The sequence below is a fragment of the Mauremys mutica genome, chromosome 12, assembly GCF_020497125.1.
Source record: "Mauremys mutica isolate MM-2020 ecotype Southern chromosome 12, ASM2049712v1, whole genome shotgun sequence".
Classification (NCBI taxonomy): domain Eukaryota; kingdom Metazoa; phylum Chordata; order Testudines; family Geoemydidae; genus Mauremys; species Mauremys mutica.
Genome location: NC_059083.1, coordinates 8,505,082 through 8,530,935, shown reverse-complemented (window position 1 = coordinate 8,530,935; position 25,854 = coordinate 8,505,082). Strand labels below are relative to the sequence as shown.

Genomic DNA, 25,854 nt, shown 5'->3' with positions numbered 1-25,854 from the left:
AAGTAATAATGGGACATGTATTTTATTTTTACACGTGTGCTGGAAGTGGGGTGAATGGGGTATGTAACCGAAGAGGAGAGTCAACAGTAACTGGGTAAAGAAACAGGGGCAGGTTCAGCTTCTCTGTAAAGAAACTGAACAGTCACAGGTCACGCTGCTCGCTGCTCGCTGGTATTTGAAGAGTTCCTTGTCGCTGTCCCAGGCGCCTGTATAGGGCTTCATGAGCAAGTGCATTAGCGGGCAGGCTGGGTCCCCGAGGATGACTATAGGCATCTGCACATCCACAACAGTTATTTGGTGGTCCGGGAAGAAAGTACCTTCCTGCAGGCGTCTGAGCAGCCCACAGTTCCTGAAAACACACGCATCATGAACCTTGCCCGGCCACCCGACGTTGATGTTTGTAAAACGTCCCCTATGGTCCCCCAGTGCTTGCAGCACCATTGAAAAGTAGCCCAATTTCTCAGCAGCTGACTGTGGAAGAGGTGGACGATAAAGTGCGAGGAGGAGAAAACGGCGATGATCGCAGCGGGCTCCATGCTTGCAGTGCTGTGGCGTCCGCGCTGTCACTGACCAGAAAAGTGCACGAACAGATTGCCCGCAGGCGCTTTCAAGGAGGGAGGGAGGGAGGTTGTGATTGACGGTTCAATGACGACACTTACCCAAAACCACCCTCGACACATTTCTCCCCCCAGCAGGCATTGGGGGCTCTACCCAGCATTCCAATGGGCAGCGGGGACTGCGGGAACTGTGGGATAGCTTCCCACAGTGCACCGCTTCCAAAGTCGACGCTGGCCCCGTGAATGTGGACTCAGAAATTCGAATTAGTGTATTTAGTATGGATACACAAATTCGACTTCATAAGGTCGAATCCACAAATTCGAACTAAGTTGATTCGAAATAGTCTTGTAGTGTAGACAAGGCCTCAGTTGTAACCTGGCTGCTGCAGAAACACAAGCAGGGCACACAGTCTTATCAGCCGCTCAGAGTCCTGGCAAACTTGTACCAGAACTGGGCTGTTTAGTGCTTTATGGCTAGTTGCCTTTTTCTAGTCTCAGACTTTCAGCAGTGTTGCAGCATGTACAGTTTTGACCGGCTAAGCCAGACTCTTATCACAGAAAAAGTGAAAGGAAAGAAATAAGATGGAGGAAAAAAGAACATTCAAGGGGAGGATGAATAAGTCTCAAATCCCAGGCGGTGTTTGGAATTTAGCCAGAGCAGGTGGAAGTAGCTATGTCCTCTGGGCTCCTCTCTCTGGGCCCGGCTGGTCAGGACATCGTTCAAGATCAGGACGATGAAGGCCCGATGGTGTAGCAGGGTCCCAGGAGATGGTAAAGGTGGCAACCATGATACTAACGCTTGCTGCAGTGGTTGTTGGCAGACAGCTTCTTCTCCTCGGCTTTTTCTTGATTTTTCCCCTTCAAAAGTCTTTTTTTTTAAAGGACTTTGTAAAGGAGTGATGGGTGGAATAGCCCATCCCCTCATTATTTTATTCACCAGTTAAGCCCACTTTCTGATGCACCAAGGTTGGTTCATTAATTTCCAGTCCCTCACTCCTCTTGTTTACCAAGCATGATCTTAACACAGGCCTTGATTTATATCACTTTGTTTGGATTAGTTCAGTCTTTCCATCTCCCTTTTGCCCCTTTTCCTGTCAACATTTATTACTATAGGTTACTGTGACATGTAACGAACTTCCACTCACTTCTCCCAATTAGGATAAATTAGTAGACCCAGTTATCACAACAGCACTCACATGGCCACGGTGCATCACGAAAGATGAAGTCTGGCTGGGGAGCCTGGTCCATCAGGGCTGCACAGAGGTTTTTGGGGGGCCTGCGGCAGTATTTGAAACTGAGACTCCCCTCCCTTCTGTGTTTCATCCAATAATCCTATTCTTCCCCTGGGCTTGGGGACACCTTCAAATGGGAGGCCTGGGCAAAACTGCCCTTTTTGGCATCCCCTCTGGGTGGCCCTGCAGCTAGGGTGACCAGACGTCCCGATAAAATTGGGACTGTCCCAATATTTAGTTGTTTGTTTTTGCTTCGACAGCAGTACTGGATTTGTTTGGTTTTTTGCTCCGTTTTTGGGGGGCTTTTTTGCTCCGCTGGCAGTCCCCCCTTCCATGTGTCCCGATGTTTTGTTCCTCTCATCTGGTCACCCTACCTGCAGCCCATAGAGGAGGACGGGGGAATAAGGCACCCAAACGACAATTCTATGAGACACCACAGTGGGTGGCATTTCAGAATCAAAATACTTCATTTGGGGGATATTCAATTCTTTGACCAACAAAAACCAACAACATTTTCTGCAGAAAGCAAACATGTTTAGCAAAAACATTTAGTCCCAAACCCAATTTTCTATCAAAAAACAGTTTTGATGGAAAATTTAACCAGCTGTAGCCATTGTATTTAACGTCGGCCCTCGCTGACATATGGGCAAACCCATTGCCTACAATAAAGCAGCAGATGTGTAATTGATTGCAATGTAGAGCCTAGTTCTCCACTGCCTTACTCCTTTCTATGTCAAATAGCAGTGATAATTTATCAAGTTAATAACTGGTCACATTAGTAAAGATGGTTAGAATTAGAATTTTGAAATTTCACAATTTAGTAAATAAAATTGGGAAAAATGTTCAGCAAAATATTTGCAAACTTTTTGATCTGATGGGCCATGGAGGGGGGGTTGGGTTTCCTCACAGCTATAGAACTAACATTTCAAAAAAATTGGGAACACTTTTTGAAATTTTATTATTCATTCTTCCCCTCTCCCCACCATCTATCTTTCTTCAACTTTCAAAAATGAGTTGATTTACAGGGGTGTCCCAGAGGTGACATGGTCTCTAACCGACAGGTTTTTTATTATTATTTATTTTACAGTAGCACCTAGAACTCAGTGCCAGTCGTGACTGAGGCCTCACTGTGCTAGGCACTGCACAAACATATTTGTTTCTCAACCAAATCATTTACAAACTAAGGCCCCACTCTGCTAATGCTTTACACACATGCTTTACTTTTCTCATATAAGTCAATGAGATTACTTACGTGCTTAAAGCTAAGTGCACGTACAAGTATTGTCACCCTGTGTTTAGTGTTAGTAGACATCGGAGCCTGGCCTGTTTTCACATTGGAGAAGAATTCAGTGACATGGAGGCTGGGTATTTTCTTAGTGTTATTTGTTTATTTACGCTGTATATACCAGTCCTGGAACAGAGGTAGTTACAAATGGCATGCAAACAAACTCCTCTTTTAGGAATCTCAGCCCAAACACCATGCCTGGTTCCCAGGAAGCAACTCTGCCCCAAGATGTGACTCTACTTAGATAAATTTAGGCAGAGAACAAACTCCCCTGCTGGTGCAACAGCTCCCCCACAAAGAACCTATACCACAAAATGAACAATAGTATAACATTTCTTCAAAGTGTTCACACATTGAGAAAAGGAATATATATGACTGTTTTCAGAGTAGCAGCCGTGTTAGTCTATATCCGCAAAAAGAACAGGAGTACTTGTGGCACCTTAGAGACTAACAAATTTATTTTAGCGTGAGCTACAGCTCACTTCTTCGGATGCATAGAATGGAACACACAGACAGGAGATATTTATACATACAGAGAACATGAAAAGGTGGAAGTATGCATACCAACAGGAAGAGTCTCATCAATTGAGATGAGCTATCATCAGCAGGAGAAAAAATTTTTTTGAAGTGATAATTAAGATGACCCATAGAAGGTGTGAGGAGAACTTAACATAGGGAAATAGATTCAATTAGTGTAATGACCCAACCATTCCCAGTCTCTGTTTATATGACTGTGTGTAACAGCACCACCTGGTGGCTCCTGACATAACAGTATTTATAGGATTGCAGTTTAAATAGGGTCAAAACACAACAGGTGTATTTAGAACATGAAGGGAGGGACAGGGGAGGGGAGAGACAAGAGGGATGGTCACAGGAACACAAGGTGATATGTATTAGCTACGTTAACAATTTGGAGGCTTCAAAGGGTTGTTGTTTTTTTGAATGAAGTAAGCTATAGTAATGAGCAGGTCACTTGCCTGCCCGTTATTACTAGGCAGTTTACCATGGGTGTCATGTTACGGGGGAATGTAAGAAAGGATCTGAAGCAGGGCAGAGCAGTGGCTGGGTAGAATGATTTAGGGAGGGCCACCCATGCATAAGGGACAGTGTGGGAAAAAGGTATGAAGGTGCTTTTGTGAGAAATGGGTGAAAGAAGCTGCCATTGGTAAAGCCGCCCCTAGCGTTATGTGAAGAGGAGAGGAACTCCCAGGTAAGGAGGCTGGGACAGGCTCCAGAGAAGAACAAGTTCCATTGTTATTTCTCACACTGGGGGCTGATGGTGTTTCTCCAAACATTGCCTCTTACAGGTTCCCCTCCATGTCCCCGGTGGCATCGCATCGCTGTAGGGGCCGGATGGGCTGGGAACATCGTCCTGACAATAACTGTGATAGCCCTGGGGGTTTGGGGTAAGTAGAGCCAATCTATTTATCCACTGGGACTTAATGGTGCACCATGAATTCTCTTCTCATTCCCAAATCCCACTGATATTCCATTCCTGATTCCAGTCCGTTTATGATTGAAATCCTTGGCATTATATCACCACCCAGGTCAAAATGTTACAGGAACAAGGTGCATTTAAAAGCTAGATGCATGAAAGTTGTGTGATCCAAGACAGTTTCACTGTTACATGTGGGTGGAGGACAGAAATGCACCAACACTGAGTAATGAATAGGATTTTCTCTTCCTCTATCCCTACCCTAGCTGTGATGGACACACTCCACAATTGTTTTTTTAATTCCTAAATAGCTGCAATAGAAGTGATTTTCATTGACACTGATGCTGTTTTGAAGTTTCCCAGTTGCATATCTCTTGTGAAGGACAGACCAGAGGAACTCTGAATACATCGGAGAATAATGAAGCAGAGTGCTCCTGCCAAGAGGATTTCCGGTCTCGCTTGAAACCAATTCTATGTGAACCCCACAATGGCAGCTTGGCAGGTAACCACAGCTCCTACTGTCCCAGAGTTTGCAGCACTCTCGCTGTGACTGAAAACACAGTCACCATGCTAAAGGGACACTGTCAGCTTGAAATACAATGGACCAGATTCTCATTCACACTGAGGCCCCTTTATATACATTACTCCAGTGCTGCGATCGCCAAGCATTCAAAAACCAGGAGTCAGGCACTAAAAAATCAAGAAATTTTCCTAAAATAAGCCAGTTATACATTTTGGGTTCTTTGTATTTGCCTTCTGGTTTCTGAGTCTTTAGGTTGCACTTGGTTCCTGCTGTCAGGCTTTTCTCAGAATTATGAAGCTAAAACTTTCTTTAGTGAAACTGAGATTCTCACATAATCCCCTGACTCCAGGAGCTGGGGCTTCAAAAACCCACCAAACTTCACAAGATGGGTGATAAAAATATGAGAGATGGCAACATTGCCAAAGTGACAGTGTAAAGGGGGCTAACCATGGGAGTAAACTTTCATTTTTTAGTCAGTGTTCAGGAGGCAGAAGGTTATTTCAACAACTAGAAAAATTCAAATGCAACAAGTTTTCTGTGAAGATTTTCATTTTGAAAAAAGGCAATGTTTTGTCAATCAACTCTACTCTTAACTACAGCAGGAAAACAACGTTCAGGGTGATTTTTAAGTAGATGAGGTGCTTTTTAATATGCTCTAATGCTTTAGGTGTGGTAGTGATGTACTGTACATCCCAAGCTCCCCTGTCTTTTTTTCTTTTCATCAATCCCAATAGGTGGGTGCAAGGTAAATGCAGTGACTGCCTCTTTCTGTACCAATATGGTTATTTCATTCTCCCTGTCATCCTGCTCCTCTTTGTGTATCTCCATCTGTTTCTCACCCTATGTTTGGATTGGTAGCTCTTTGGGGCAGAGATGGTCTTACTATGGGTATGTGCGGCATCTAGCACAATGGGACCCATGTTCATTTTGTGGCCTCTGTTTTACTGTAATACTAATTATTAATTATCATTGATATGCATTGCAATAATGCCAAAATTATTCCCAGTTGTGGATCGGGGGCCCATTGTGCCAGGAACTGTAAAAAAAAATCATAAAAAGACAGTTCCTGACCCAAAGAACTTACAATATAAGTACAATAAATAATAATTCTCAGCTGTTTATGCAAAGGAGCAGCAGTGACATCTAGTGATCAGAGTAATTCCCATTGCTAGAGCACAGGCAGTGTTAGTAATAGTGTAATACAACTGCTATAGAGGTTGGATCACAAAGTGTTTTACAAACTCTGTAGGACTCACAGGAATCATTTCCCCACTACTGAAATGCAGCCACCTCTGGGGTGAAACTCAACAACTGTTCAGCAGCACAGAGCACTGCTATACAATGTGTAAGGGAAATGACTGAAGAAGAATTGCATAATCTGTTGGAATTGCAGAGGGTGTTTTAGAGAGGCAAATTGAAGTCACCCCAGGCTGGAATTTGAACAGGTTCAGACCCCCCAGTATTCAAGAGGAGTCAGATGACTGGAAGGTAGCTAATGTAATGCCCGTTTTTAAAAAGGGCTCCAGAGGTGATCCTGACAATTACAGGCTGGTGAGCCTGACTTGAGTACTGGGCAAATTCACTATAGTTTCTACCAAGAACAGAATGGTCAGACACGGAGATAAACACAATTTGTTGGGGAAGAGTCAACATGGCTTTTGTCAAGGGAATTCTTCAAGGGAGTCAACAAGCAGGAGGATGAGGGTGATCCAGTGGATGTAGAATACTTGGATTTTCTGAAAGACTTTGACAAGGTCCCTCACCAAAGGCTCCGAAGGTAACTAAATAGCCATGGAATAAGAATACTCATGGATCAGTAACTGGTTGAAAGACAGGAAACAAAGAAGAAGAATAGATGGTTAGTTTTCACAATGGAGAGAGGTAAATATCGGGGTCCCTCAAGGATCTGTACTGAGACCAGAGCTGTTCAACATATTCATTAATGATCTGGAAAAAGGCAGTGAGCAGTGAAGTGACAAAGTTTGCAGATGATACAAACTTATTCAAGGTAGTTAAGTCCAAAGCTGACTGTGAGGAGTTACTGAGGGATCTCTCACAACTGCGTGACTTGGCAACAAAATGGCAGATGAAATTCAACATTGATAAGTGCAAGGTAATGCACACTGGAAAACATAATCCCAACTATACATATGCACTGTTCTCAATTAGCTGTTACCACCCAAAAAGAGATCACCTGGATAGTTCTATGAAAGCTTCCACTCAATATGCAGCAGTGGTCAAAAAGGCTAACAGTATGTTAGGAACTATTAGGAAAAGGATAGAAAATAAGACAGAAAATATCATAGTGCCTCTATATAAATCCGTGGTGCACCCACACCTTCAATACTGTGTACAGTTCTGGTCATGCCATCTTAAAAGAATATAGTGGAACTGGAAATGATTCAGAGAAGGGCAACAAAGATGATCAATGGTATGGAACAGCTTCCATACAAGGAAACACTAAAAAGGTTAGGGTTGTTCGGCTTAGAAAAGAGACAACTGGTCTTGGGGGAGAGGATATAATAGGACATGACTGGTGTGGAAAAAGTGAATAGAGAAGTGTTATTTACCCTGCCCACAATACAAAAACCAGGGGTCATCCAATGAAATTAATAGGCAGCAGGTTTAATATGGCGAGAGGAAGTACTTTTTCACACGACGCACAACTAACCTGTGGAACTCATTGCCATGGGATGTTGTGGTGGTCAAAAGAATAACTGGGTTCAAAAAAGAAATGGTTAAGTTCATGAAACATAGATCCATCAAAGGCTGTTAGCTAAGATGGACAGGGATACAACGCTATGACTGGTGGGATGCTGAACCTCCGATTACCAGAAGCTGGGAGTGGAAGATGGGTGGATCACTTCATAATTGCCCTGTTCTGTACACTCCCTCTGAAGCTCTGGTATGGGCCACTGGTTACTGAACAAGATGGACAGTGGTCTGCCTCAATATGGCAGCTCTTATGTTCTTAATGACCCCAAATGGACTTTGCTTTTAGTTCTCAGCTGAACCATGGCTCTAGCCATGGTACAGCGCCCCCTACTGCCAGACTGGGGCACTGGATTCAGTTTTGCCTTAGTAAGTTGTGTACCTTCTTTTCAGTCTCAGTCATCAGGGTACAGGTTGGGCCTGTCTCCATTCAGCTTTTATGATCTGACACAGTCAAACCCCAAGGAACTACATTTTACTGCACCCAGCCAGAGATTCCTGCATAGAGCCCAAACCTTGTGACTAAGTTAGTGCACATCTTTAGAGAGAGAGCAACTCTGTGTAAAGCCTTTGAGTGAGTTCTCTCTTCTCTCTGGCCTCCCAGCTCTGCCAGCACCCTGCAGTCCGGACCAAAAGCATGCCCAGCTTATTGAGTGCTGGCCCCTGAGAAAAGCCCTCGCTAGTACATTGAGTCTGAAGGCTTTTTTACATGATGTAGGGAAAAATTTAAGCAATGCCTAGAACTAGAGCTGATACATTGTAACCTAGTTCATGAAAAATATGAAAAGAAATGACAGTTTGATGTGCTTTGAAGGAAGTAGAAAAGTGAAAGTCCTCCCCCCTCTTTCCCAATGGGGGGAAATGTTAAGAGTAAATGTTTATTTCCCCTCCAAAACTGAATGAAATCCTCCCTCCCACCCTCAAAACAGGTATTTCCATTTTAAACCCATCATCAAAAAATAAAATATTTCAACCAAAATAAAAGCTTTCATTTTGGTCAAAATGGCATTTTCCATTAAAAAACTTTGAACAAGAGTTTTCACCCAGCCGTAGTTTGAATTTTCAGGATTAACGACACCTCTGTTCCCATCTCTCCCTCCAGAGGGCTCCGGGTGCAAACTCTGCCCCAGGGACTGGCTGCTGCATGGGGACAAGTGCTACTGGCTGTCTAAAGAGCGTAAAGACTGGACTGGGAGCCGTGACGACTGCTCGGGGAAGAGCTCTCGCATGCTCGTGCTCCAGAACCGGGAGGAGATGGTAACAAAATACAGGCTCATCAAACTCCAGCCGGAGAGAAACGTGTGTGTCACTAGCTACAATCCCAGTGTAGCCTGACTCTACTCTCCCCCCCCTTCCCCGGATCATTTCTCCTTTTCCCCCCAGTTAACCCCCCAGTGTGGAGTTTGGTTTTCTCCCCTTCTGGGGCTCTGGCTGATTAACATACAGTTTAGAACAAGAACCCCACAGCGTTCCCACCCCAGACTGCCCAGCTGGTGCCTGCAGACATTTCACTCCCAGGCCCCCTGTCAGAGCTCAGCAGAGCTGTTCTGCATTGAGCTTCTCACACAAAACACCTACCCCATCAAATCTCACCCTGTCTTGACTGGCCTCAGGCTGCCCTTGCAGCCCCACCAGGCCTGGCTCCGGGTCACCTGCTTCCATCACCTGAACCTCCGAGTCCAGGGGCACCTAGTCCCAGGACAGGCTGAACCCAGGACTCTCTTAAAGGGCCAGTTCACCCTATGACACCAAAGACTGGCACTGATGTTACCATGTCTGCATAGAGGGAGCCACGTTTACTTGCACTGGGACCCTGCCTGCCCAGGGGAGAGGGTGAACTAGCTCAGGTGCTGGTGGGTTCTCCTGCTGGCATTATGGGCAGAGCCACTGAAGCCAAGAGCAGGCATTTAATGGGATCATAAGAACATAAGAACGGCCGTATCAGGTCAGACCAAAGGTCCATCTAGTCCAGTATCTGTCTACCGACAGTGGCCAATGCCAGGTGCCCCAGAGGGAGTGAACCTAACAGGCAATGATCAAGTGATCTCTCTCCTGCCATCCATCTCCATCCTCTGACAAACAGAGGCTAGGGACACCATTCCTTACCCATCCTGGCTAATAGCTATTTATGGACTTAACCACCATTAATTTATCCAGTTCTCTTTTAAACGCTGTTATAGTCCTAGCCTTCACAACCTCCTCAGGTAAGGAGTTCCACAAGTTAACTGTGCACTGAGTGAAGAAGAACTTCCTTTTATTTGTTTTAAACCTGCTGCCTATTAATTTCATTTGGTGATCCCTAGTTCTTGTATTATGGGAATAAGTAAATAACTTTTCCTTATTTACTTTCTCAACATCACTCATGATTTTATATACCTCTATCATATCCCCCTTAGTCTCCTCTTTTCCAAGCTGAAGAGTCCTAGCGTCTTTAATCTTTCCTCGTATGGGACCCTCTCCAAACCCCTAATCATTTTAGTTGCCCTTTTCTGAACTTTTTCTAGTGCCGGTATATCTTTTTTGAGGTGAGGAGACCACATCTGTACACAGTATTCGAGATGTGGGCGTACCATGGATTCATATAAGGGCAATAATATATTCTCAGTCTTATTCTCTATCCCCTTTTTAATGATTCCTAACATCCTGTTTGCTTCTTTGACCGCCTCTGCACACTGCGTGGACATCTTCAGAGAACTATCCACGATGACTCCAAGATCTTTTTCCTGACTCGTAGCTAAATTAGCCCCCGTCATATTGTATGTATAGTTGAGGTTATTTTTTCCAATGTGCATTACTTTACATTTATCCACATTAAATTTCATTTGCCATTTTGTTACCCAATCTCTTAGTTTTGTGGGATCTTTTTGAAGTTCTTCACAATCTGCTTTGGTCTTAACTATCTTGAGCAGTTTAGTATCATCTGCAAACTTTGCCACCTCACTGTTTACCCCTTTCTCCAGATCATTTATGAATAAATTGAATAGGATTGGTCCTAGGACTGACCCTTGGGGAACACCACTAGTTACCCTTCTCCATTCTGAGAATTTACCATTAATTCCTACCCTTTGCTCCCTGTCTTTTAACCAGTTCTCAATCCATGAAAGGACCTTCCCTTTTATCCCATGACAACTTAATTTACGTAACAGCCTTTGGTGAGGGAAGGGCCGGCTCCAGACAGCAGCCTACCAAGCATGTGCTTGGGGCGGCACCTTGGGGTGGGGCGGCGCTCGGGGGTGGTTGTTGGGTTTTTTGGTTCGGCCGGGCAGTGCTGGGAGGGAGGGGGCGGGACTTGGGCGGTGCAACGCTTGGGGGGGAGCGGGGACTTGGGTGGCACGACCTGACGCTCGGGGGGGGGAGCGGGGACTTGGGCGACGCAACGCTTGGGGGGGAGCGGGGACTTGGGTGGCGCGACGCTTGGGGGGGAGCGGGCGGCGCTCGCGGGGGCAGGGCAGCGGTTCTTTTTGTTTGCTTGGGGCGGCATAAATGTTAGAGCCGACTCTGGGTGAGGGACCTTGTCAAAGGCTTTCTGGAAATCTAAGTACACTATGTCCACTGGATCCCCCTTATCCACATGTTTGTTGACCCCTTCAAAGAACTCTAATAGATTAGTAAGACACAATTTCCCTTTACAGAAACCATGTTGACTACTGCTCAGTTTGTTTTTCTATGTGTCTGACAATTTTATTCTTAACTATTGTTTTGACTAATTTGCCCGGTACCGACGTTAGACTTACCGGTCTAATTGCCGGGATCACCCCTAGAGCCCTTTTTAAATATTGGCGTTACATTAGCTAACTTCCAGTCATTGGGTACTGAAGCCGATTTAAAGGACAGGTTACAAACCTTAGTTAATAGTTCCGCAACTTCACATTTGAGTTCTTTCAGAACTCTTGGGTGAATGCCATCGGGTCCCGGTGACTTGTTAATGGTGAGTTTATCAATTAATTCCAAAACCTCCTCTAATGACACTTTAATCTGTGACAGTTCCTCAGATTGGTCACCTACAAAAGCCAGCTCAGGTTTGGGAATCTCCCTAACATCCTCAGCCGTGAAGACTGAAGCAAAAAATCCATTTAGTTTCTCTGCAATGACTTTATCGTCTTTAAGTGCTCCTTTTTCATCTCGATCATCAAGGGGCCCCACTGGTTGTTTAGCAGGCTTCCTGCTTCTGATGTACTTAAAAACATTTTGTTATTACCTTTGGAGTTTTTGGCTAGCCGTTCTTCAAACTCCTCTTTGGCTTTTCTTATTACACTCTTGCACTTAAGTTGGCAGTGTTTGTGCTCCTTTCTATTTGCCTCACTAGGATTTGACTTCCACTTTTTAAAGGAAGTCTTTTTATCCCTTACTGCTTCTTTTACATGCTTGTTAAGCCACGGTGGCTTTTTTTTAGTTCTTTTACTGTGTTTCTTAATTTGGGGTTGTAGACGGGCCGACTCACCCCTGCGGTGCCTCCTGTTGGTGACTCTGGGGAATTAGCTCGTTCCAGCTCAGGAGCGACCTCTGCAGGCCAGTGATCCACCTGTCCTCTGGCCCCCGTGTCCCTCCCTGGACCCGGTGCCCTTTTACATGGGGTGCTGCCCCCTGGCAGTAACCCCTTTCTCTTAGGGTCTCCCCTTCTCAGGGAACCCCCACCCTCTATCCCCACCTTGCCTCAGTATATGGCTACTGCCAGTCATTGTCTAGCCCCATGTCCTGGGGCAGACTGCAGTGTCAGCCACTCATCACTGGCAAGGAGGGTTTGGACCTGCTGCCTTGGCCTACCCCTGGCTGCCTCCCTGCAACCTCCAGTACCTGTTAGCCCTTCGTTAGGCTGCAGCCTGGGGCTTTCCAGGCTGGAGCACTGGAGCTCCCCAGCCCTGCTCCACTCAGGTACCCAGTCTAGCTCCCTGCAGCCAGGCCCTTCTCTCTCTGAAGGCAGAGAGAGACTGTTTTTGCTTCTGGCTTCCCTGGCCTTTTATAAGGGCCAGCTGTGGCCTGATTGGGGGGTGGCCCAGCTGCAGCCACTTCCCCAATCAGCCCAGCTTTTAGAGCCACCGCTCTCAAGCCCTGCCAGGCCGCTTTTAAACCCCTCAGGGCAGGAGCAGGGGTCCACCCTGCTACAGGGGTATACATTGAAGTTGGGCCTCTATTATGGTGTCTTTAAAAAGTGTCCATGCAGCTTGCAGGCATTTCACTCTAGTCACTGTACCTTTTAATTTCTGTTTAACTAACCCCCTCATTTTTGTATAGTTCCCCCTTTTGAAATTAAATGCCACAGTGTTGGGCTGTTGAGGTGTTCTTCCCACCACAGGGATGTTGAATGTTATTGTATTATGGTCACTATTTCCAAGCGGTCCTGCTATAGTTACCTCTTGGATCAGCTCCTGCGCGTCACTCAGGATTAAATCTAGAGTTGCTTCTCCCCTTGTGGGTTCCCGTACCAGCTGCTCCATGAAGCAGTCATTTAAAGTATCGAGAAATTTTATCTCTGCATTTTGTCCTGAAGTGAAATGTTCCCAGTCAATATGGGGATAATTGAAATCCCCCACTATTATTGGGTTCTTAATTTTGATAGCCTAATTTCTCTTAGCATTTCATCATCACTATTACTATCCTGGTCAGGTGGTCGATAATAGATCCCAAATGTTATATTTTATTAGAGCTTGAAATTTCTATCCATAGAGATTCTATGGAACATGTGGATTCGCTTAAGATTTTTACTTCATTTGAATCTACACTTTCTTTCACATATAGTGCCACTCCTCCCCCTGCATGACCTGTTCTGTCCTTCCGATATACTTTGTACCCCGGAATGATTGTGTCCCATTGATTGCTCTCAGTCCACCAGATTTCTGTGATGCCTATTATATCAATATCCTCCTTTATCACAAGGCACTCTAGTTCACCCATCTTATTATTTAGACTTCTAGCATTTGTGTACAAGCACTTTAAAAACGTGTCCCTGTTTATTTGTCTGCCATTTTCTGATGTATCAGATTCTTTTTTATGTGACTGTTTATCATCTGATCTGGCCCTTACATTATCCTCTTCCATCCTCTGCTCCTGACTATAACTTGGAGATTCTCTATCATCAGACTCTCCCCTAAGAGAAATCTGTGTCTGATCCACATGCTCCTCTGCAGCAGTCGGCTTTCCCCCATCTCCTAGTTTAAAAACTGCTCTACAACCTTTTTAATGTTTAGTGCCAGCAGTCTGGTTCCACTTTGGTTTAGGTGGAGCCCATCTCTCCTGTATAGGCTCCCCCCATCCCAGAAGTTTCCCCAGTTCCTAATGAATGTGAACCCCTCCTCTCTACACCATCGTCTCACCCACGCATTGAGACTCTGAAGCTCTGCCTGCCTATCTGGCCCTGCGCGTGGAACTGGGAGCATTTCTGAGAATGCCACCATAGAGGGCCTGGATTTCAGTCTCTTCCCTAGCAGCCTAAATTTGGCTTCCAGGACATCTCTCCTACCCTTCCCTATATCATTGGTACCTATATGTACCACGACCACCGGCTCCTCCCCAGCACTACACATAAGTCTGTCTAGATGCCTCGAGAGATCCGCAACCTTCGCACCAGGCAGGCAAGTCACCGTACGGTTCTCCCGGTCATCACAAACCCAGCTATCTACGTTTCTAATGATCGAATCTCCCATTACTATCACCTGCCTTTTCCTAGCGACTGGAGTTCCCTTCCCCAGAGAGGCAACCTCAGTGCGAGAGGCAACCCCAGCACCATCTGGAAGGAGGGTCCCAACTATGGGAAGGTTTCCCTCTGCTCCCATTGACTGCTCTGCTTCCCTGGGCCTTTCATCCTCCTCAACAGTGCAGGGGCTGTCTGAGTGGAGGTGGGACAATTCTACAGTGTTCTGGAAAGCCTCATCAACATACCTCTCTGCCTCTCTTAGCTCCTCCAGTTCCGCCACCCTGGCCTCCAAAGTCCATGCGTGGTCTCTGAGGGCCAGGAGCTCCTTGCACGGACTGCACACATATGACACCCGCCAACAGGGCAGGTAATCATACATGCTACACTCAGTGCAATAAACTGGATAGGCCCCACTCTGCAGCTGGGCTTCTGCCTGCATTGTCTCCTAGTTAATGGAAGGGTTGTTTAAAGCAAGAAGTTTTGAATATAGTTTGGTTTATAGGTTTTAAGGGAACTAAAGGGGCACAGACAGAACCGACAAGGGACTCCCACTCCCTAACTCCCCTGTGAAGCTCCCTGTTCGCAAAGCTCCCTGGTTGCTTGTGCGCGGCTTTATAAAGTCCTGGCCTGTGTGAATGCCCCGCCCACTGATTAAGGCTCAGCCAATTACCAGAGGCTTCTAGCTTTCAAACCTTCCTTTGAAACTCACAGCCTCCAACTGCCAGCCACAGCACATGGTCCTTCAAACAGCCAAACAAACAAACAGACTGACAAACTAAGGGAATTCTAGCATGTTACAGGATACTCATCCCCACCTCTTCTGCTTTGCACATCACAGGATTTCATACAGGATGTCGTACAAGATGCAAACTACATCTGGATTGGCCTTAAAGTGACACCCAAAGAGGGGAAATGGACCTGGGTGGACAGTTCCCTGTTAGATCCAGTGCGGTGAGTGCTGCCTGACATTTATTGTTTGAGATGTTTGGGAAAAGCTCCCATTGTATAACTTGCTGATGTTAAATGTCCAGAATCGGTTTAAGGCCTGGTCTACTCTGAAAAGCATTACCAGCATAACTACGTCGGTTAAGGGTATTTTTCCTAACATGGGTGTGCCGGCAAAGGCCCTAGTGCAGCTGCAGTTATACCAATGTACCTGTGCTTATAGCAGTATTGCTTATGCTGATTAGGGGAGCTGGCATAAGCTACAGTGGTAGAAGCACTTGTATATGGATATAACTGTACTTATCCTTAGGGGGCCCCAGGAATTTTCCTCTTTCCATTGTGAAAACTGAGCATTTATTCCTATTCTTTGTTTCCTATCTTTCAACCAGTTACTGATTCATGAGAGGACTTTCTCTCTTATCCCATGACAGCTTACTTTGCTTAAAAGCCTTGTTGAGGGACCTTATTGAAAGTCCAAGTACGTATCAACCGGATCACCTTTTGTCCACATGCTTGTTGACTCCCTCAAACAATTCTAATAGATTGGTGAGGCATCACTTCCCTTTACAAAAGCCGTGTTGACTCTTCCCCAAGAAATCATGTTCATCTACATATCTGGTAATTGTTCTTTACTATATTTTCAACAAATTTGCCTGGTACTGAAGTTAGGTTTACCAGCCTGTAATTGCCAGTTAAAAATCGGTGTTGCATTAGCTACCCTTCAGTCATGTATGTTGGAGAAAAACAGAGTTCTCACTCTATGGTTGGGTGCAGCAAAGTCAGATACTTTATTATCTCTAGCAATTGCATGGAGGGAGAGAGCTAAATAGGTCTCTCCCGGGTAACCTATTACAGCAGCATTTATACCTTTTGTTACAGACAATAATAAGCAACAGCTGCATTTTGTTTATACATAGGTCATCCTGATATCTTATTTTTCTCATCTTTATTTAGACTATAGTCTACATTCCATATTTATCTAACACAAGGTCGCAACAACTTCTCACACAGTTCTTTCCCACTTGCCTCACACAATCCTCACTTCTACAAGTCTCGCACTATTAGGGTTACAGCTAGCCTGACTCTTGCTCACACAGAAGAGACTGTTTGCATTGAAATCCCCTTCAAATCCCTGTCAGTTCTTGCTCTACTTCCACATGTAGTTCAGAGACTGATTTCAGTGAGAGGTTACATGCCACATGCAGTAGCTCTGTAATTTCATATGTGAGTTCCTTCAGAACTTGTCTGAGAATCCCAGCTGGTGCTGGTGACATTTAATTTATCAATTTGTTCTAAAATATTTTCTATTGGCACATCAATTTGGGACAGTTCTTCAGATTTGTCACCACAAAATAATAGCTCTGATGATATGTCCCCCACATCCTCTGCAGTGAAGACCAATGCAAAGAATTCATTTAGTTTCTCTGCAATGGCCTTGCCTTTGAGTGTTCCTCTAACACCTGTCATCTAGTGGCCCCACTGTTTGTTTAGAGGGCTACGGTGGGTCAGGTAATATTTGTTATTGGACAAAGCTATTACCTCACCCACCTTGTCTCTCTAATATCCGGGGACTGACACAGATACAATAACACTGCACACACAACCACTGTCAGTATGTCAGGCTTCCTGCCTCTAATGTATTTAAAGATGCACAAACTAATTATTTTTTTTTAAAGGAAGTTGCTTCTCAAACTCTTCCCTAGCCTGCCTCCCTATACCTTACAATTTACTTGCTGGAGTTTGGCTCCTTCCTATTTTCCTCATTAGGATTTGACTTCCAAATTTTAACGGATGCCTTTTGCTGCTAATGGCCTCCATTACTCTGCTGTTTAGCCAGGGTGGAAATTGGTGGTCCTCCTGTCTTTTTATTTGGGGTATACATTTAGCCCTGGTCTACACTACAGACTTATGACTGTTTAACTATGTTGCGCAATGGTGTGAAAAATCCACCCTCCTGCACGACGCAGGTATCCTGACCTCACCCCCCCCCCCCCCCCCCCGTGTAGACAGAGCTATACTGACAGGAGGGCGTCTCCTGTTGCCATAGCTACCACTCTTGGGGAGGTGGATTGACTACAGTGATGGGAGAAGCTCTCTGCTCAGTGTAAGTAGTGTCCTCACTGTGGTGCTGTAAGTATAGACAAGCTTTTAGTCTGAGCCTCTCGTACAGTGTTTTTAAGTAGTGTCTGTGCTGCTAGGAGACATTTTACTTTGGTGACAGCTCTGTGCAATTTCCATCCAACAAGCGCCCTCATGCTTCTGTAGTTCCCCTTTTAGAAGTGACTGTTGTGGGCTGGTTTGGTATTATGCCCCCTCCAGGGAGGCTAAATGTCATTACCCTGTGGTCACTGTTACCGGGAAGTTCAGCTCCCTTGACTTCTTGGGGCAGATCCTGTGCTCCACTGGAGACTAAATCAGGAATTGCCTCCCCCCTTGCGGGTGCCAGGCCCAGCTGCTCCAAGCAGCTGTCACTGATGGGGGCTAGAAATCATCTCTTTGCATCCAGGGCCAGCTCTGGCTTTTTTGCTGCCCCAAGCAAAAACAAAAGGGGGGGGGGAGCGCCAGAGCAGCAAAGTAGGGGGAAAAAAAAACAAAAAAAACACACACACAGGGTAGCCAGAGCGGCAAAGCACGGTTGGGGGAACAAAAAAACCGGCGTGGCTGGAACTGCAAAGCGGGGACGGGGGGGGGGGGAGGGGAGAACACCACCAACAAAAAAACACTGTGTGGCCGGAGCGGTAAAGCAGGGGGAGAGGGGGAAAAACAAAAACAAAAAAATGGTGAGGCTGGAGCGGCAAAGCAGGTGAAAAAAGAAAAGAAAAGAAAAGACAGTACAGCTAAAGCAGCAAAGCAGGGTCGGGGGGGGGGGGACAAAAAACGGCACGGCTGGAACGGCAAAGCGGGGGGGGGGAACCTGCAGCACAGCCGCAGCGGTAAAGCGGGGGCAGGACAAAAACATGGCATGGTGGAGCGGCAGAGCGGCAAAGCGGCGGGTGGGGGGGGGACAACATGGCTGGCAAAGCAGGGGGGTGGGAAAAACCAAAAAACCCCACAGGGCGGCTGGAGCCAGGGTGCAGGGGGACTCCCTGTGCTGCAGAGTGCACGCCCGGTCTAGTGGGGGGAGGGCGGGGGGGAAAGAGAAGGGGGCGGCCAGCGCTTCGGGGGGGCGCTCACCCCGCAGCCCCAATCGCCGCACCGCCTGCCGGGAGGGCTCCACGCTGCTCCGGTCGGCGGGGAGGGAAGGACGCGGGCTGCCCTGCCGAGTTTGCTGCAGGGCGCTCCCCTCCTCCGCCCCCTACAGGGCGGCCAGAGCAGCAAACAAACAAAAACAAAAAGCGGCCATACCGCCCTAGAATTGAGTGGAAGCCGCCCCCAGCACCAGCTTGCTCAGCTGGTGCCTGGAGCCAGCCCTGTCTGCATCCCATCCTGAAGTGACATTTAGTCTGTCTGCTTCAATCCCTCTTTATCCCCAGTCTGGACCAGTGTTAACAGGTGAGATAAGGGACCCCCCCCACACACACACCCCTAGCTCAGTGGCAAGAGGCTGCTCCTAAGAGGTGGGAGACCCCTGTTCAAACCCCCTCTCCTACCCAGCTACAAGGGGGACTCAAACTGGAGTCTCCCACTTTCTAGGTCAGTGCCAGAACCCCTGGGCTAAATGTTACCAGGAAGTGCTTGCTCCTGCCTGCCAGTTTGTGGGTGCTCCCCTGTGGGGCCCAAGCTGGTACAGGTCCTTTGAACGGGCTTGGGGCCCCAAGGCAAGTCAGGCTCATGGATCACACTGGGGCTTAGGCAGCCAGCAGCCTAGAGGGAGGCAGCACACGTGCTCAGGACAAACACAGACACCCAGTAAACTTTTACTGAGAAAACTGAGGCACCGAGTGGGTTCAGGAGCCTCCAGGGTTTGGTGGCAGCTGAGCTGGAGTTTGGTGAATACCAGGGGGACGTGGCTCTGGGATGGAGGTGCCTGAAGTGGCCATTAGCCCCTTAAGTCCCTTTGTGAATCCAGCCCTAACGGTTCATCCGGACAAGTCCTCAGGCTCCCTGCAGCCGTCCCATTACCTAGGTCATGTGGTGCAGGTTTCCTCTCACCCATCAGCCTTTGTTTTTAAAGGAAAGCCGAGATGCGGGAGATCAAGGTGGCACTTCCAATGAACAAGTACCAGGTCACTAACCCCAGGAGACTCATCCTAGTTCATTCCTTGCCACAGACCCCCCTCACTCAGTGGTTCTCAAGCAGGGGTACATGCTTCAGGTACATACAGGCCTTCCGGAGAGCAACTCATCTAGATATTTGCCTAGTTTTACACAGGCTTCATATAAAAGCACGAGGGAAGTCAGTACAAACTAGTTTCATACAGTGACTTGTTTATAATGTTGTATAGACCATACACTGAAATATAAGTACAATACTTATATTCCAATTAATTTGTTTTATAATTATATGGTAAAAATGAGAAAGGCAGCAATTTTTCAGTAATAGCAGCTGTGACACTTCTGTATTTTTGTAATCAAGTAATTTTTAAGTGAGGTGACACTTGGGGGTACTGAAAGGGGGACAGTCTGGAAAGGTTGAGAGCCACTGTCCTAACTCATCTCACATCCTGGGACGTCTTCTCCAGTGAAGCTCTGCAGGAAAGTTACAGAGATGAACAACACCATAGCCAAGCTTCTCTTTAGGGTGAGGGGACGAAAGACTCACCCATGGGCCTTTCCTTGTTACAGGGACCCACCATGACACTGACTCTCTTTAACTCTGCAGCTTCTCAGTCTCAGGCTCTGCTGATGGGAACAGCTGCGGGTGGATAAGAGGCACCCAGGTTCTGTCTGAGATGTGTGATGCTGAGCTCAAATGGATCTGCCAGAAAGAAGCTGCCGTGATATAAACAGTGGGGCTGAGGATCTGTATTTTTGTATCTGTAACGTGAAGTACCCTGTGTTTAGTCTCGTTGGCAGGTCCCTACCAAATTCACGGTCCATTTTGATAAATTTCACATTCATGGGATTTTTAAAAGTCTTAAATTTCAGTTTTAGCTATTTAAATCTGAAATGTCACCATGTTGTAACTGTGTGGATCCCATCCCAAAAGAGGGGCATGGGGGGGTCTCAAGGGTGGCAATACCATGATACCCCCTACAATAACCTTATTTCTCTGCTGCTGCTTGCAGCAATGCGGCACAGCTGGGCTCCCAGCTGGGCTCCCGACCAGCAGCCGCAGAACTGTCTGCAGCTGGGGGAAGTTCCCAGAGGTGGCTCTGACCTGGCCCTGGGAGCAGCCCGTGCAGGGGAAAAGGAAGTCCCATCCCTCCCCAGCCCAGCTAGGACTAGCAGCTGGAGCCTAGAACATGGTAGGAGGCTCCAGCCCTGCTCCGCCCCGGTTCCAGGTCCAGTGCTTGGAGGTTAAAGGGGCCTTGGGCTGGCTGTGAGAGAGTGGTGTTCCCCCCCCCCCAACATGTGCCCTGGGTGTTTGCCCACATTACCCACCCATAAGGTTGGCCCTGCCCCGCCCCCAAAATGACAACCACACCCCCATACCATGCCACTGTTGCTGGCAGTGATGCTGCCTTCAGAGTTGGGCCACCCGGCCAGCAGCCACCGTTCTGCGGCTGCCTAGCTTTGAAGGCTGCGCAGAAGTAAAGGTGGCAATACTGCAAAAAACAACAAAAAAACCAACCAAACAAAAAAAAACCCATAGCCAGATTTCACAAGGGAGACCACATTTCCTGGTCTGTGGCAGGGCCGCCCAGAGGATTCCAGGGGCCCGGGGTCTTCGGCGGCGGGGGGCCCTTCCGTTCCAGGACCCTCCAGCGAAGTGCCCCGAAGACCTGCGGCAGGAGCCCCCCGCCGCCGAATTACCGCCGAAGCGGGACCCGCCACCGACGTGCAACCCGGTAATTCGGCAGCAGGGGCCCCCCCCGCCGCGGGTCTTCAGGGCACTTCGGCGGCGGGCCCGGGCCCCCCGCCGCCAAATTACCGCCGAAGACCGGGCTGCATGTCGGCGGCGGGTCCCGCTTTGGCGGTAATTCGCCAGTGGGGGGTCCTTCTGCCCCGGAGTGGAAGGACCCCCCGCTGGTGAAGACCGGGAGCGAAGAAGCTCCTGCGCCCTCTTGCCCCCCCCCCTCTGGGCGGCCCTGACCCTATCCACCTCCCCCAGTTCCCTGCCCCCTGACCACTCCCCCAACCTCCGCCCCCTCCCTGTGCCCTGACTGTCCCCAGGACTCCCTGCCCCTTAGCCAACCCCCCCCGGCCCCAGCCTCTTACCCCCGGCTCCCTCCTCACCTGGAACCTCAGCACCTCGCCCGACAGCTGCAGCGTGTCCCTGGCGGGGCCTGAGCTCCGCCCCGCTCAGAGCCATGTGGTGAGGGGGCGGGGCTGCGAGCTCCACGCCGAGCGGAGGGAGCTGAGCTCAGCCCGGAGCTCCCAGCCCCGCCCCCGCCCCCTCCCCACGCAGCTCTGAGCGGGGCGGGGCTCGGGGGCCCCGGCGGAGACTCGCTGCGGCGCTGTCTGAGGCCGCCGTTTGATGCGCTAGGGCTCCAGGAGAGGGGCGGAGGTGGGAGCCTCAGCTGTTCTCTTGGGGGCCCCTGCGGAGCCCAGGGCCCGGGGCAAATTGCCCCCTTTGCCCCCCCCTCTGGGCGGCCCTGGTCTGTGGTGTGTTTTTCATGGTAATTAATTTGGTAGAGCCCTACTCATGGGGCTGGATTGTGGCTTTAGGCAGAGCTCTAAGCCACTGGCAGAGCAGAACCCCAGGAGGTTGTTATACCAATATAATAAAAACCAGCAGGATCTTATTAAGAGGGATAAGGCAAAGATGCCACATTTATTGTAAATATAATAGTAAAGCAAAAGACAAAAGCAAACAACGTTGTTTTACTATTTCTTTCTATCACTACTTATCTCTTATACACACACACATATATATTCATTCACACAATCATTCATTCAGGTTCTGTATAGATGTTATAGTTACCAGCCTAGACATTGCTCATGCCAAGTTACTGGCCAGGTATCTTGGGCATGAGGATGGAGCCGAGTCTGTGTCAGATGCATCTGATGCTCCTGGAGGCTGGCAGCAGAACCAGAGACTCAAAGTCCTCAGTCTTCAGAGTCCAGCTTTATAGGGATTTATTCCTATGTCAGTTCATGAGAGTTGCTTCATTCTGCTGTTGCTAAATCAATCAGCAGGTGGCTGGCTCCATGTTATCAGATGTTTGTTTTTAATGCCTTTGAGATGTGGTGGGGTGGATTCCAGTTTGCCCTCTGGGGGTCATCTGGTTGACCCCACTTGACACCTTCTTCAGCCGACACTGAATTCTTCAGGCTGGTAACTCCCTAACCATTCATTCATTATTTAAACTAGGCACTCATTCACATACATTCTCTATTTTAATCTCATTTATTTCACTGTCTCTTTACCTCTTGGGGTGTTACCAATTTATGTGAGACTCCCTGTCTTTTAACATTCAAAAATAAAGTGAGATGAAAACTTACAGAGGGTGGGGGTCTCTATCTATATACTATAACAGCTACTATTTTGGCTTACTTAGAGTTAATTAATGTTTAACAAGTTTTATACAAAGTATTTCTTTGAGCAGGCTTCACAAACTCAGCTGGTGGCTTGCAGGTTAGAGGCTAAATCTTGGGAATCATATTTACTTTTAATATAAACCTTCAGTTATAAAGTATCAATTAACAATAAACCATTTCTAACAATAAATCATTTTTCATATAAACCATGTCTAATATAAACCTTCTTTAATATCCCTACAAGGTGCTGGGACTCAGGTGCCCCTCGTGGTCACAGTTCCTCCCCTCGGCCCTTCTCACTCGGGTAGGGCTCTGGGGTGTAATTTATAACTGCCCCAAACCTGCAGTAAGTTACTCCCTGGGCTGCTTCCCAGGGTACCCAGGGCTTGCCACCACCTGCCCTTCGCCTGAGGGAGCCTTGTCTGTGCCTGCAGGGGGTCAGCTCCCCAACTCCACAGGCCACACGTGCTCGCTGCTGGGCCTGCAGTCACTGCAGGGTAGCAAGAGGCCCACTCTGTCCTCAAGCCCTCTGGGCATCCGTCTGGAGCATCCAGTCCCTGGGCCACTGGACACTGGCAGTAGTCACAGATTCACTATTTCCAAAGGAACAGTAACATCAACTGCCCAAGCTTACCAGGTCCAGCTCAGCTCAATGCTCCTCTTAACACACTGCGCCGACACATGTTCATAGCGAAATCACGCTTCCATTCAATAAAGCCAAGATTCAAATAGAAGTGATGGAAACAAATGGTTATATATAAAATAAAATCATAACATGCATTCTAAGCCTAGCCTTATTTAACAAGCGAGTCTCCTGTCTAACCAATTTCTGCTCACCCAAAATCCTTGCAGTGCTGTACAGCCAGGCAGGCTATGACCTTTCTTTCATGAGACGTGTTCTGTCAGTTTGTCTCTGAGGGGCAGGATCCAGTGGGTCTCTGCATGCCAAGATAGACCAGACCAATCCTTTGTCATTATGCTTAAACAGGACAGATGGAGACACGCACACACCCCTGCTGTTAGTTTCTTCCTGTAGATTTCCTCTTTTGTGGATTTTGCAATCTCTCATTTTGCACCTGGCTCAGTGCGCAAATAGGCATCCAACGTCAGGCGTACAATACACAGCTAGCCAGACAGGGAGGTAACCTCAGTTACTGCCTGTCTGAAAGGAACATCTGAGGTACATCACCTCCTGTGACCTGCCTTAACTCCAAGACCTTCAGGGCATCATTGTCAGTCTAGATACACAGCTGCTTACATAGTATCTGTACAGACGTCTCGCACTGATTATGGTGTCCATTGGGCTACTGGCTCTTGGTACAGACCTCACATGCCCCCTTTGGTGAACTATTATGTAGACAAGTACCCCTGGCTGAGAATCACATGTACCCCTGGGGGTACGTAGAGGTCTTCCCGTGGTACCTCAACTTATCTAGATATTTGCCTAGTTTTACAACAGGTTACATCAAAAGCACTAGCGAAGTCAGTGCAAACTAAAATTTCATACAGTGACTTGTTTATCCTGCTCTATAGACTATACACTGAAATGGAAGTACAATATTTATATTTCCATTGATTATATGGTAAAAATGAGAAAGTCAGCCATTTTTCAGCACTAGTGTGCTGTGACATCTGTATTTTTATGTCTGATTTTGTAAGCATGTCATTTTTAAGTGAGGTGAAACTTGGGGGAACACAAGACAAATCAGATTCCTGAAAGGGGGACAGTCGTCTGGAAAGGTTGAGTGCTACTGACCCAGGGGATCCCTGTAAAACCCTCTGCGCCCACTGCCAGTTGGGGTCACATGCACCTTGCCCCAAAACACCCTCTCTGGGCAGGCTCAGCTCCTCTGTCCTGCAAGGAGGGAACTGAAGCCAAAGTCCTGCTATACAGCTGTCTGCAGTGTGTTGAGAGTGCGTGTGCCAACCTCAGGGCAGACTGCTGGGAACCAAAACACAAACCTAAACTGGCTGAGAGTTCTAGACTTAGGATTTCACCAACCAAACATGCACCGTACAGCCTAACTATGCAGTCCCCTTGGATACTCTGACCTATCTTGCCACCCAGGTGAGCCTGCCTTTGTGAGATAGATGGTCTCTTACACTCAGAATCACGACAGTATTCAGGTTACTCACAGTCCCACAGGTCCAGGCACTCCAAGTGAACTTCACCTTAGATCTCACACCAAAGAGTGTGTGTAGCCAATGTCATATAATAAGAAAATAAAGAGTTATTTACAAGGCTAAAGCAGGTGAACATATTTACACAACTAAGCTACAATCTTAAGTTTCAAAAGGTAACAGAAGTGTATATATAACAGTGATACTCAGAGCTCGGCGGTTAAGGAGCCCATTTGTGATCAACGTTACCCAAAAGAGCCACAGTCATGTGAATCCATTCTTTCATTTACTATATCCATATGTAAACAGAAGAGCAGGGGAAATCTTTAGTTTTTAATATAAATTCTCACAGCAAATATCTTAGCGCAAGTTGATAACTTAGCAACTAATAACACAGCAAAAGTATCCTGATTGGTTAGTAACTTAAGTTGCTTAATAATTAAATTACTCTGTTTTAATATCATGTGCTACAAAGAGCGGCAGGAGACACATTAAAGAGTCACTTGCAGATCATGGGCCACATTTGGAGTCACACTGGTCTACAATAAGTTCTATGTGCCCTATAGGGCTAATCCAGGCTAAGCAGTTGGGGATCTCTTGCTTGTGCCAAGAAAACCTTGCTCCCCCAGAGTCCAAGCAGCCCCGAGATACACAAAGGAACTGAATCTATCCCACCTCTTCCCTTGTGCTTGGAGTGACTGGACATCAGCACTTCACCCTCCTCAATACCTTAATTCACTCTCCTGTCTGGTGATTTACACTGTCACAGAAGCTCCCAACACAAACGCTCCAATACCTTACTGTGACGTTCAGGCTTTCATCCAAAGCAATATCCAGCAACAAACCAGAAATTGGTTGTGTAAACCTGCAAACTTCAAAACCAATCGGA

General features: G+C 47.3%; 1 protein-coding gene across 1 annotated transcript; it reads left to right on the top strand.

Annotated features, from left to right (window-relative positions):
- The first annotated feature begins 4,350 nt into the window (after window positions 1-4,350).
- LOC123345863 (killer cell lectin-like receptor subfamily B member 1B allele A) lies at window positions 4,351-20,206 on the top strand. Its single transcript, XM_044982921.1, has 5 exons — window positions 4,351-4,480; window positions 4,865-5,011; window positions 8,847-9,001; window positions 15,214-15,326; window positions 20,083-20,206. Exons 1-5 carry the CDS (start codon window positions 4,351-4,353, stop codon window positions 20,204-20,206), a joined length of 669 nt encoding a protein of 222 aa, XP_044838856.1.
- The last annotated feature ends 5,648 nt before the right edge of the window (window positions 20,207-25,854 follow it).